The sequence below is a fragment of the Mirounga leonina genome, unplaced genomic scaffold (genome assembly GCF_011800145.1).
Source record: "Mirounga leonina isolate KUSES-001 unplaced genomic scaffold, KU_Mleo_1.0 Mir_204, whole genome shotgun sequence".
Taxonomy (NCBI): Eukaryota; Metazoa; Chordata; class Mammalia; order Carnivora; family Phocidae; genus Mirounga; species Mirounga leonina.
In genome coordinates this window covers 7,277,251-7,291,099 of record NW_023270513.1, presented here as the reverse complement: position 1 = coordinate 7,291,099, position 13,849 = coordinate 7,277,251, and the positions used below count along the sequence as shown (strand labels likewise).

General features: G+C 36.8%; 1 protein-coding gene across 6 annotated transcripts in view; it reads left to right on the top strand.

Moving 5' to 3' along the window:
* ATRX (ATRX chromatin remodeler) overlaps nt 1–13,849 on the top strand; it is a 309,544-nt gene that overhangs the window by 186,914 nt on the left and 108,781 nt on the right. For all 6 annotated transcript variants that reach the window (XM_035028787.1, XM_035028786.1, XM_035028789.1 and 3 more), the window contains 4 exons: nt 76–217; nt 1,295–1,404; nt 11,864–12,010; nt 12,174–12,351. In XM_035028787.1, coding sequence (XP_034884678.1) covers nt 76–217; nt 1,295–1,404; nt 11,864–12,010; nt 12,174–12,351 — 577 coding nt within the window. The remainder of the gene's footprint in view (nt 1–75; nt 218–1,294; nt 1,405–11,863; nt 12,011–12,173; nt 12,352–13,849) is intronic.

The following is a 13,849-nucleotide window of genomic DNA, read 5'->3' as shown; positions in this document are numbered from 1 at the left end:
CTTAGTAATACTAATACTCCACCATTGCTTGAAAGATTGCTATGAGTTAGCTAACTGTAATTCCCTTTCTTGTAGGTGATAGAAATTGAAGATGCTTCACCCACCAAATGTCCAATAACAACCAAGTTGGTTTTAGATGAAGATGAAGAAACCAAAGAACCTTTAGTGCAGGTTCATAGAAATATGGTTATCAAATTGAAACCACATCAAGTAGATGGTAAGAAACAATTATATGATTAAAGCATTTTTTTTAAGTAGGCTCCTTGCCCAGCATGGAGCTCAATGTGGGGCTTGAACTCATGACCCTGAGATCAAGACCAGAGCCTAAATCAAGAGTCGGATGCCTAACCAAGTCAGCCAGGTGCCCCATGATTAAAGCATTTTTAATTACATTTTACCAATATTTGGTGTCTCCTGTGTGCCTCACATTCTGCTAAGCACTAGAGGCACATTGGTGAGGAAAACAAATGTGAACCCAGCCCCCTATGGAGCTCATAAATAAATGAGGAGAAACAATTGAATGATTGCCAAAAAAATAATTGTTATAGGATGGGAAATAAGTGCCACATATAAATGGGTATATATAGCAAGTGGGTTTCATATAGTCTGCAATGGTTGGGTTAAGGGCAGCTGCAGGGTAGGGAGAGATACCACTGTTAGCTAAAAGCCTTCTTTAGGAAATGCTATTTCAACATTTTTTCAGGTATGTTTGTTAATAATATTCTGACATTGGTATTTTGAAAGATACCAAATTATCCGTGTTCTCTGTTTTGTTAAAGTGGAAACAGTAAGTCAGTTTTGAGTGTGTATGTGAATGAATTCATAAGGGAAGTTCTACAATTCTGCTTCTTGGGTAGTGAGCCCCCTTTCTTGTTTAGTCTTTACTATTAAATAAAAGGAGAAATGATAAATTATCTCCTGGGTAGTTTTCCTAATCAACTCAATAAACCTTAAAGAATATGTGATAGGAATCTATAAATTAGATAAAATTTTAGATAACATTTCTATATTAGAGTATGCATATGTTTCTTCAGATTGTCCCAGGGAATGAAGGTTTGCTGTGCTAGAATAGATGAATGAAGGAAAGTCACCCTGTTGTATGCTTCAGTTTACTATCTTTTTTTTTTCTAATTAACCTTATTGAGGGTGGGGGCATTTCATATATAATTATGAGATTCTTTATCTCATTTTAAAATTCTGTTTCTTAGAAGTTTTAGTTGTTTTTGATGTGTGTATGAAGGAAGATTTTTAACTTGGATCTTTAAATTTAATTTAATGAAGCTATCATTTTTAGGTGTTCAGTTTATGTGGGATTGCTGCTGTGAATCTGTAAAAAAAACAAAGAAATCTCCAGGTTCAGGATGCATTCTAGCACACTGCATGGGCCTTGGTAAGACGTTACAGGTAAGAACATGAAGGTATCCTGTTCTTGTGCATTCATGATTTCAAGAATATATATTGGATTCTATTCTGTGTCCCAGGCAGAGTTACAGGGTCTGGAGATATAGCAGCCAGTAAACAAGAATAACAAGATACCTCTCTCAGGAAGCTTATATTGTAGTGCAGTTGAGAGATTTTAATCAAATAAGAAATATGTACTTTCAGGTAGTAAGTGTTCAGAGAGAATAGAGAGGGAATGCAACTTTAAGGAGGTGATGTATGAGCAGAGATCCTAATGAAGTGAAGGAATGGGGTTACAAGGCATAGGCAGTAAAAACTGCAAAGATTCTGAGGTGGAAATGAACTTCCTTACAATTTTTAATAGTCTGTGATCCTACAGTAATGAGAATGTAAAATATTTTTCATTATTAAAATACTGAATTTCTGATTGGCAGGACTTGTAGCAGAGATGACATTAGTGAATATGTATGTAATATTATATATTTTTGAATATATATGTAATATTAAGCCATGAGATAATTACAGATTGAGTGAGTCAAAGAACACTTTATTTTTTATTTTTTAACCAATTTTCTTGGCTTTTAAGGTTCTTTTTTTGTTCTCAGATTTTATTGAAATTTAAGTTACTTACAGTGTAGTATTGGTTTCAGGAGTAGAATTTAGTGATTCATCACTTAAATATAACACCCAGTGCTCATCACAATGAGTGCCCTCCTTAATGCCCATCACCTATTTAGCCCATCTTCCAACCCCACCCCACCTCCCTTCCAACAACCCTCTGTAGGTAACTCTATTATGGTTTGCCTGCCTCTCAGGCTTTATCCTGTTTCTTTTCCTTCCCTTCCACTATGTTCATCTATTTTGCTTTTTAAATTCCACATATGAGTGAAGTCATTTGGTATTTGTCTTTCTCTGACTGGCTTATTTCACTCTAGTTCCATCCATGTCCTTGCTAGTGTGGCCACATTTCATTCTTTTGATGGCAGAGTAATATTCTATTGTATATATTTACCATATCTTAATTATCCATTCATCGGTTAATGGACATTTGGGCTCTTTCCATAATTTGGCTATTGTTGATAGTGTTGCTATAAACATAGGGGTGCATGTGCCCCTTCGAACAGTAGTTTTGTTATCCATTGGATAAATACCTAGTAGTACAATTGCTGGGTCGTAGGGTAGTTCTATTTTTAACTTTTTGAGGAACCTCTGTACTCTTTTCCAGAGTGGTTGCACCACCTTGCATTCCCACCAACAGTGTAAGAGCATTCCCTTTTCTCTGCATCCTCGCCAACATCTGTTGTTTCCTGATTGTTAATTTTCTCCATTCTCACCCGTGTGAGGTGGTATCTCATTGTGGTTTTGATTTGTATTTCCCTGATGATAAATGATGAGCGTTTTTTCATGTCTTCTGTGGAGAAATCTCCGTTCATGTCTTCTCACCATTTCTTAACTGGATTATTTATTTTTTGGGTGTTCAGGTTGGTAAGTTTTTTATAGATATTGGATGCTAGACCTTTATCCGATATATCATTTGCAAGTGTCTTCTCCCATTTGGTAGGTTGCCTTTTAATTTTGTTGTTTCCTTCACTGTGCAGAAGCTTTTTATCTTGATGAAGTCACAGTAGTTCATTTTTGCTTTTGTTTCCCTTACCTCTGTAGATGTGTCTGGTAAGACGTTGCTATGGCTGAGGTCAAAGAGGTTGCTGCCTGTTTTCTCCTCTAAGACTGTGATGGTTTCCTGTCTCACATTTAGGTCTTTCATCCATTGGAAATTTATTTTTGTGTATGGTGGAAAAAAGTTGTCCAGTTTCATTCTTTTGCAGGTTGCTGTCCATTTTTCCCAGCACCATTTGTTGAAGAGACTGTCTTTTTTCCAGTGGATATTCCTTTTTGCTTTGTCAGAGATTAGTTGACCATATAGTTGTGGGTCCATTTCTGGGTTTTCTCTTCTGTTCCATTCCTTTATGTGTCTGTTTTTGGGCCAGTACCATACTGTCTTGATGATTACAGCTTTGTAATACAGCCTGAAGTCTGAAATCGTGATGCCTCCAGCTTTGCTTTTCCTTTTCAAGATTGCTTTGGCTATTTGGGGTCTCTTGTGGTTCCATACACATTTTAGGATTGTTTGTTCTAGCTCTGTGAAAAATGCTAATGGTAATTTGATAGGGATTGCATTAAATGTGTAGATTGCTTTCGGTAGTATAAACATTTCGACTATTTGTTCTTCCTATCCATGAGAATGGAATGTTTTTTCTATTTCTTTGTGTCCACTTCAATTTCTTTCGTAAGTGTTCTGTAGTTTTCAGAGTGCAAAGCTCTTACAAGAGGTTAGGCTATTCATAGATGTCTTATATTTTTTTGGTGCAATCGTAAATGGGATCAGTTCCTTGATTTCTCTTTTTGCTGCTTAATTATTGGTGTATAGACATGCAGGAGCATTCTGTAAATTGATTTTATATACTGACGCTGCTGAATTTGTGTATCAGTTCTATCAATTTTTTGTTGGAGTCTTTTGGGTTTTCTACAGAGTATTGTGTTGTCTGCAAAGACTGAAAGTTTTCCTTCTTCCTTGTTGATTTGGATGCCTTTTATTTCTTTTTGTTGTCTGATTGCTGAGGCTAGCACTTCCAGTACTATGTTGAACAATAGTGGTGAGAGTGGAATCCCTGTTATGTTCCTATCCTTAGTGGGAAACTCTTCAGTTTGTCCCCATTGAGGATGATATTAGCTGTGAGTCTTTCATGGATGGCCTTTATGATGTTGAGGTAGGTTCCAATCTTTCCCTACTTTTTTGAGGATTTTTATCAAGAAAGGATGCTGTATTTTGCCATGCCTTTTCTGAATCTGTTGAGAGGATGATATGGTTCTTACGCTTTCTTTTATTAATGTGGCATATCACATTGATGGATTTGTGGGTATTGAACTACCCCTGCATTGGCTTTTAAGTTTTTAATTCCATTCAGTTAATGTACAGTGTTATGTTAGTTTGAGGTATACAATATAGTTATTCACTAATTCCATACATCACCCAGGGCTCATTATGACAAGTGCACCCCTTCGTCCCCATCATCTACTAATTCTACCCCCTTAACACCCTCCCCTCTGGTTACCATCAGTTTGTTCTCTATAATTAAGGATCTGTTTCTTGATTTGTCTCTCTTTTTTGTCCTTTGTTCATTTTTTTTTTGTTTCTTAAATTTCACATATGAGTGAAATCCTGTGGTATTTTTGTTACTCTGACTGACTTATTACAGTTAGCATTTTGCTCTCTAGCTCTGTCCATGTTGTAGCAAATCGGAAGATTTCATTCTTACTTATGGCTAAATAATATTCTTCTGTGTGTGTGTGTATATCTCACATCTTTATCCATTCATCTATGGATGGACACTTGGGCAGCTTCCATATTTGGCTATTGTAAATCATGCTTTTTTAAACATAGGTGTACATGTATGCCTCTGAATTCATGTTTTTCTATTCCTTGGGTAAATACCCAGTAGTGTGATTGCTGGATTGTAGGGCAGTTCTATTTTTAACTTTTTGAGGAATCTCCATTCTGTTTTCCCACCAACAGTGCAAGATGGTTCCTTTTTTCCCACATTTTTGTCAACACTTCTTTGTCTTGTGTTTTTGACGTTAGCCATTCTGACAGGGGTAAGGTTATATTTCATTGTTTTGATTGCATTTCCTTGTTGATGAGTGATGTTTATCTTTTCTGTGTCTGTTGGCCATCTGTTTATCTTCTTTGGAAAAGTGTTCATGTCTTGTGTACATTTTTCAACTGGATGATTATTATTTTTTTTTGGTGTTGAGTTTTAAAGGTTCTTTATATATTTTGGATACATAACCCTTTATCAGATATGTCCTTTGCAAATACTTCTCTGATTCTGAAGGTTACCTTTTAGTTTGGTTGATTGTTTCCTTTGCTCTGCAGAAGCTTTCCATTTTGTTGAAGCCCAATAGTTTATTTTTGCTTTTGTTTCCCTTGCCTCAGAGCCATATCTCTTAACATGTTCCTACAGCTGATGTCAGAGAACCTACTGCTTGTGCTCTCTTTGAATATTTTTATGGGTTTAGGTCTCAAATTTAGGTCTTTCATCCATTTTGAATTTATCTTTTTGTGTGGTGTAGGAAAGTGGTCCAATTTCTTTCTTTTGCATGTCACTGTCCAGTTTTCTCAACACCATTTCTTCAAGAGACTGTGTTTTTCTCATTGGATAGTCTTTCCTGGTTTGTCAAAGATTAATTCACCATATAATTGTGGGTTTATTTCTGGGTTTTCTATTCTGTTCAATTGCTTTATGTGTGTATTTTTGTGCCAGTACCATACTATTTCGATTACTACAGCTTTATAGTATAACCTTCATGTCTGGAATTATAATGCTTTTCTTTTTTTTTTTTAATGTTTATTTATTTATTTTAGAAAGAGTAAGAGTGTGCATGAGCGGGGGAGGGGTATAGGGAGAGGTGGGGAGAGAATCCCAAGCAGACTCCCTGTTGAGTGTGGAGCCTGTCTTGGAGCTCTATCCCAAGACCTTGAGATCATGACCCAAGCTGAAACCATGAGTCGGATGCTCAACCGACTGAGCCACCCAGGTGCACTTATGTTTTGCTTTTCTTTTTTCAGAAAAGATTACTTTGGCTATTGGGGATCCTTGTGGTCCATACAGATTTTAGGATTGTTTGTTCTAGCTCTGTGAAAAATGCTGGTGGTATTTTGATAGGGATTGTGTTAAATGTGTAGGTTGCTTTGGGTAGTATAGACATTTTAACAATATTTGTTCTTCCAATCCATGAACATGGAATGTCTTTACATTTCTTCATCTTCAGTTTCTTTCATCGGTATTTTTACTTTTCAGAGTACAGGTGTTTCACCTCTGGTTAAGTTTATTCCTAGGTATCTTAATACTTTTAGTGCAATTGTAAATGGTATTGTTTTCTTAATTTCTGTTTCTGCCTCTTCATCATTGGTGTATAGAAATGCAACAGATTTCTGTTTGTTGATTTTGTGTCCTGTGACTTCCCTGAGTTTATCAGTTCTAGCAGTTTTTTGGTGGAGTCTTTCATATGTTCAGGTATGGTTCCTCTAAATCTACTTTGTTGAGGTTTTTATCATGAATGAATATTGTAGTTTGTCAAATCTTTTTTCTGCTTCTGTTGAAATGATTATATGGTATTTATCCTTTCTTTTATTGTTGTGGTGTATGACATTGATTGATTTGCCAGTATTGACCGACCCTTGCAGCCCAGGAATAAATTGCAATTGATCATGGTGTATGATTTTTCAAATGCATTGTTGGATTTGTTTCGCTAGCATTTTGTTGAGCATTTTTACATCAGTGTTTACCAGGGATATTAGCCTGTAGTTCTCCTTTTTAGTGATTTCTTTGTTTTTGGAATCAGGGTAATGCTGGCCTCATAGAGTGAATTTGGAAGTTTTTATTCCTTTTCTGTATTTTTTAGTAGTTCAAGAAGAATAGGTATTAACTCTTCTTTAAATGTTTGGTAGAATTCACCTATGAAGTCCTTTTTTCCTGCTCTTTAGTTTGTTAGGGTTTTTTTGATTACTGATTCAATTTCTTTGCTGGTTATGGTTGTGATTGAATTTTCTATATCTTCCTTTTTCAGTTTTGTCAGTTTATATTTTTCTAGGAATTTATCCATTCTGGGTTGTCCATATTTTTTAGTATGTAGTTTTTCATAATATTCTCTCTTTTTTTTTTTAAGATTTTATTTATTTATTTGAGACAGAATGAGAGAGAGAGAGAGCACATGAGAGGGGGGAGGGTCAGAGGGAGAAGCAGGCTCCCTGCCGAGCAGGGAGCCCGATGCGGGACTCGATCCAGGGACTCCAGGATCATGACCTGAGCCGAAGGCAGTCGCTTAACCAACTGAGCCACCCAGGCGCCCCATAATATTCTCTTATAATTGTATTTTTATAATGTCATTTGTTATTTCTCCTCTCTCATTTATAATTTTATTTACTTGAGTACTTTCTCTTTTTTTACTTCTCAGTCTAGCTAGAGGTTTATATATTTTCTTGCATTTTTTTAAGGAACCAGCTCCTTGTTTCATTGATCTTTTCTATTGTTTTTTTTTTTTATTTTCTGAATCACTTATTTCTGCTGTAATTTTTATTATCGCCTTCCTTTTGCTTGTTTTAGTTTTGTTTGTTGCTCTTTTTCTAGCGTCTTTAGGTGTAAGGATAGGTTGTTTATTTCAGATTCTTCTTGCTTCTATTTTGTTCCATCTCAGGGGTTTTTGGTCATTGTGTTTTCATTTTCATTTGTTTTTCATGTAGTTTTTTATTTCTTCTTTTATTTCCCGATTGACCCATTAATTGTTTAATAGTATGTTATATAATTTCCAAGTATTTGTTATTTTCTAGATTTTTTCTTGTGGTTGACTTCTAGTTTAATAGCATTTTGGTCAGAAAAGGTTTATGGTATGAATTCTGTTTTCTTTTGTTTGTTGAGGCTTGTTTTTTGGACTAATATGTCATATTCTGGAGAATGTTTCGTGCTCTTGAAAAGAATGTGTATTCTGCTGTTTCACGATGGAATGTTCTGCCTGGATCTGTTAAATTCATCTGTTCCAATGTGTCATTCAGAGGCAATGTTTCCTTGTTGGTTTTCTGTTTAGATGATCTGTCCATTGATGTAAGCGGGGTGTTAATATCTCCACTATTATTTTTTCTTTTTTTAAGATATTTATTGAGAGAGAGCACAAGCGGGGGGGAGCAGTAGAGGGAGAGGGAGAAGCAGGCTCCCTGTTGAGCAGGGAGCCTGATGTGGAGCTTGATCCCAGGACCCTGAGATTATAACCTGGGCCAAAGGTAGACGCTTAACTGCCTGAGCCACCCAGACACCCCTATCCCCACTATTATTGTATTATTATCAATTCCTTTATGTTTGTTATTTATTGTTTTAGGTATTTGGGTGCTCCCATGTTGGGTGCATAAATATTCACGGTTGTTACATCTTTTTAAATTTTTCCCTTTATGATTATATAGTGTCCTACTTTGTCCCTTGCTCCATCTTTGTTTTAAAGTCTGTTTTGTCTGATATAGGTATTGCTATTCTGGCTTTTTTTTTTTTTTTTTTGACATCCATTTGTGTGATAGATGTTTTCTCCATTCCTTCACTTTTAATCATCAGGTTCATTTAGGTCTCAGATGGGTTTGTTATAGGTAGCATATGGATGGGTCTTTTTGTTTTTTTTTTACCCATTCTGTCACCCTATGTCTTTTTTGGGAGCACTTAGTCCAGTTACATTCAAAGTAATTATTGATAGTTATGTATTTAGTGTCATTTTATTATTCATTTTGTGGTTGTTTCTGAAGATTTTCTTCGATTCTTTCTTGTCTTTTTCTCCCATGTTTTGCTGATTTTCTTTAGTGATATATTTGGATTTCTTTCTCTTTATTCTTTGCATGTTTATTAGTGGTTTTTGACATATGGTTACCATTAAGGTTTTATATAACTTCTGCATATAGCAGTCTGTATTAAGTTGATGGTCGTTTAAGTTCAAGCCCATTCTTTACTCCTCTCTTCCACATGTTTTCAGTATATGGTGTCATATTTTACATCCTTTTATTTGTTCCTTTATTGATTTTTTACAGAAACATTTATTTTTAATCCTTTTGGTCTCTCCTTTCAACTGAGTCACCTTTAATATTTCTTGCTACATTAGTTTTTCTATGTATGGTAAACTCTTTATTTCTCCTTCTATTTTGAATGATACTCTTTCTGGATAGAGTATTCTTGGTCACACATTTTTCCCATTCAGCACTTTGAATATATCATGCCACTTTCTCCTTGCCTGCAAAGTTTCAACTTTTAAGGCTGCTGGTAGCCTTATGGGTTTTATGTTACTTTTTCTTTTGTCTTAGTGCTTTAAAATTTTTTTCCACTATATTTTGTCAATTTAATTACAGTATGTCTTGGTATGTGTCTGCTTTTGTTGACTTTGTTGGGAGTTCTCTGTGCTTCCTGGATTTGGATATCTGCTTCCTTTCCCAAATTAGGGAAGTTTTCAGCTATTATCTTTTCAAATAAATTTTCTGCCCTCTTTTCTCTGTCATCTTTTTTTTTTTTTAAGATTTTATTTATTTATTTGACAGAGAGAGACACAGCGAGAGAGGGAACACAAGCAGGGGGAGTGGGAGAGGGAGAAGCAGGCTTCCTGTGGAGCGGGGAGCCTGACGCAGGGCTCGATCCCAGGATGCCAGGATCATGACCCAAGCTGAAGGCAGACACTTAACGACTGAGCCACCCAGGCGCCCCTCTGTCATCTTCCTTTGGGATTCCTGTAATACAAAATGTTACTGTGTTTGATGGAGTCATTTCCCTATGTCTCTTCTCATTTTGCATAATATTTTTTTTCTCTCTTTTGTTTAGCTTGATTACTTTACATTACTCTGTCTTCTAGGTCATTAATTTGTTTCTGCACTTCTTCCAGCCTGCTGTTCATTCCATCTAACCTGTTTTTCATTACATTTATTGAGCCCCACCCCGCCTTTTTTAGATTTTATTTATTTATTTGAGAGTGAGCAGGATAGACAGCAGGGGGGGAGGTGGAGGGAGAAGCCAGCTCCCCACTGAGCAAGGAGCCCAGCACGGGGCTCCATTCCAGGACCCCGGGAGATTCACTTAACTGACTGATCCACCAAGGCACCCCTCATTTTGTTTATTGAGCCTTTTATCTCTGCTGTGTTATTTCTTACCTCTCTGTTAAGGGTCTCACTCATGTCTTCCTCTCTTTTCACAAGTCCAGTAGGTATCCTTATGATCATTCCTTTAAATTATTTATCAGGCATATTACTTATATCTGTTTCACTTCGATCTGTGGTTGTGGCCTTGTTGTGTTCTTTCATTTGGGATAAATTTCTCTGTCTTCTCATTTTGTCTGTGTCTCTGTGTGTGTTTCTGTGTGTTAGAAAAGTGAGCTCAGTCTCCTGTTCTTTAGAGTAATGGCCTTATGAAGAAAAGGTCTTGAGTGATGTGCCATATAGTGTCCCCTGTGTCCTAGTGTCTGGTGTTTGTACGAGTGTCTCCAGTGGGTGCTGCGTGTGCTTTGTTGTTTTGTTCCGGCCACTTTATCCTTCACAGCAGCCGTCTGCAGAGGCTCTCTTTGTCTGTTGTGGGCAGTGTTTGATTTCTTGCCGGAATGTGGCATCTTTTAACTAGGTGTGCTGAGGTCTGCTTGTGAAATGAGAAGTGTTGCAACGACTACTGAACTGAGATCCTGAAAACTCCCAGGTCGGGAGACATGGTGTGAACAGGGATTTGGGTTGGTCTTCTGGGGGAGAGGGCCTTCTGCCCCGGGACTAAGGGAAGCATGACCCAGAGGGGTGCTTCTGCTGGAATGTTGGCAGTTGGGCTTAGTCTAAGCAAGTTAGGTAACAAGTGTCAGTGCTCTTCTGCTTCCCACAGGTGACCTTGTGCTTATGCTGAGGGGAGGGTTGGGAAGATGATGTTGCCAGGTTTCTTTGTTCCTGGAGGGGTCTCTTTGTGAATGCTGTTTCCCTGGGATGTGGTCTGAGATGAGCGAATACCCTCCCACTGTGTGCCCCAGGTACTCTTCATTTTGCTGTTTCTATGGTGTATGTCCGTGCACTGTTTGCCTTCTCTCCAAGAGCAGCACATTGTCCTCTGGGCTGTATCTCAGTCATGCCTGCTGACCTTTAAAACTCTGGACTTCAAGCCCCACTGGTTGCAAGAACTCACCAAATTCAGCCTCCTCACATTTCAAGCCAGTTGCTTTGGGGATTCATTTTCCCTCTGTGCTCCCCTGTGTGGTAGGCTGTCTTTTGTCCTTCTCCATGACCACATTTCCCTCCCCACCATAGTGGCCTTGAACCATTTCTGTCCCAAACCACATCTCTGTACTTTCTACCTTCTTTGATGTGGCCTCTTCTCTACCTTCACTTGTGGCGTTTGTTCTGCCAGTTTCTTTAAGTTAATTTCTGGGATATTTATGATGATTTGATAGTTATTTTAATTGTGGGATGAGGCGAGCCTAGGGTCCTTGTACTCCACCTTCATCTTCCCAAGATACCAATTCAGAACACTTTAGAATGGAAAAATACCGTATAACACTGTTCTCTTCTAAATTGGCAATAGCAGTTTCTGAGTTTGTGGGGAGGGACATTGTGCAGAGACTAGGGACTTAGTCGTAGTTTTGGTATGGTTATTTCTTATATTCATATTATTATTGATCATAGGATCATGGAGCTTTAGAGTTGGAAGAACCTTATACATCATGTAATCAAACTCCGTCTTTTTATATATTATATCTCTTTCCCCGTACTTTGCCTGGTATGGGAATTGTGACCTTTGGTTGGTTGCTTTATTGTTTAAAGGTAAAAGAAAACAAAACTAGTAAATTGTAAGATTGTTTTATTTTAACTTTCTTGCCGATATTTTAGTTGAAGATGGTAACTTAATTTGTTTTCTTGTAGGTGGTAAGTTTTCTTCATACGGTTCTTTTGTGTGACAAATTGGATTTCAGCACAGCTTTAGTGGTTTGTCCTCTTAATACCGCTTTGAATTGGATGAATGAATTTGAGAAGTGGCAGGAGGGATTAAAAGATGATGAGAAGCTTGAGGTATTATAATTTAAATATTTTCTTTTATTAAAATAACTACATGAAATTCATATAGTAAAAGAAAAAGATTTTTAATTACCAATTATGCATATTTCCATGGGAATATGCAGTATTCCTACATTCCTAATAGCTACCTTTAAGAATCTTTATTTTCCCGCAAAAGGTCTCTGAATTAGCAACTGTGAAACGTCCTCAGGAGAGAAGCTACATGCTGCAGAGGTGGCAAGAAGATGGTGGTGTTATGATCATAGGCTATGAGATGTACAGAAATCTTGCTCAAGGAAGGAATGTGAAGAGTAGGAAACTTAAGGAAATCTTTAACAAAGCTTTGGTTGATCCAGGTAATATATTAACAGACACTGAGGTAAATAAGCAAGTTGAATAAAAAATATGCTGATGTTCTGTTTAACAAGCAACTACTCAGTATCTGGTTTTTCTTTCATTTGTCCTTCTGGTTTTTTCCTTCTTTCTGTTTCTTAGTATAATTTTATTAAGGTGAAAGCACTCTTAATGTTGCCAAATTTTCAGAATTCAGTTGCTGAGTCTGGAAGTGTTTGAGGTTTTTAGGGAGATCTTGTAAACAACTAAAAATGCATCAGGTACCTAAGTCACAATTGCATTTTCTTCCAACTGTCTGAATATTAGATGGTAACAACACCTCTCTCCATACTCTGGAAACAGTTAAATTTCTTTCCTAATTTTATGTCATTAGAAGAATTGCTGCATGTTTTTTTTTTCCTGTGTGTTAAAGTGTTATCACTATGGAAGGTTAATATTTACAATACTGTCTAGCCTTATGACAGTAATTCTCATAATGCAAGATCCAAATATTTAATTCTTATTTGGCACCTGGAAAAGCAGCAAGTTGTATTATTCACAAAACTAATTAATTTTTAATTATTTGTATTTTTTTTAAACTTTATCTTATCTAGTTACTTTGAAGCACTTATTGAGGCTTTAGATGTATGTTAAGAAAGTCTAATTTTCACTTTTTCACTGTCAAAATAACAGTATTCTTTAGAATCCATCAATTTGCCTCCTTTTTATTAAATTTTATTTATTGTTTTCAGGTTTATTCAGATATAATGGACTGAGTTGTAAAATATTTAAAGTGTACAATGTATGATTTTGATAAATGAATACATTTTGGAAGTGTTACTGAGAGAATGAAAGGAAAGAAGCCTCAGTTATTTTCACTGCCCACATTAAAGAATTACAGGAGAGGAAAATGAAAGAAAAGCAGAGCAAAGTTTTATTAAAGTATACCAAAGGAGGGGTCGGCTACTCAAGAGACAAAGGCCCAGAAAACTCCTGGGTGGGGGCTTATATCAATTTTTTCTTTTGGGTGGGTCCTAGGGTCAAAACATTTGAGTGACAGGCCCGGATTATATAATGATGAGCCGACTATCCATGTCCTTTCCCAAAATATATTTGAAATGCCTTAATGGGGTAGGAAACCACAACATTATTTCTATTTTAGAGACATCGGTCAAATGAGGACAAGTGACTGCTTTCTGCACAAGTGCAACAAGCACAACAAATTTAACTCTAACTCTGTCGGGATGTTGTAACTGCAAACTGACTGCTAGATGGGTGGAATGGAGTGGTCCCTGGGTGGTCCTCAGTTGGGGGCTCTCTATCAGGACATCTGGTTCCATCCTCCTGTTGCTTAGGCCTAGCTTCCTGCCTAACAGAAGGATTCACTCCTTTGAGTTACACATCTATGACCTCACATAGTTACTACCTCCATTTTTTTGGTGAGAGCATTTAAGTTTTACTCTTTTAGCAAATTTTAATTATACAGTACAGTGTTATCAGCTATACTTACCATGTTATAAA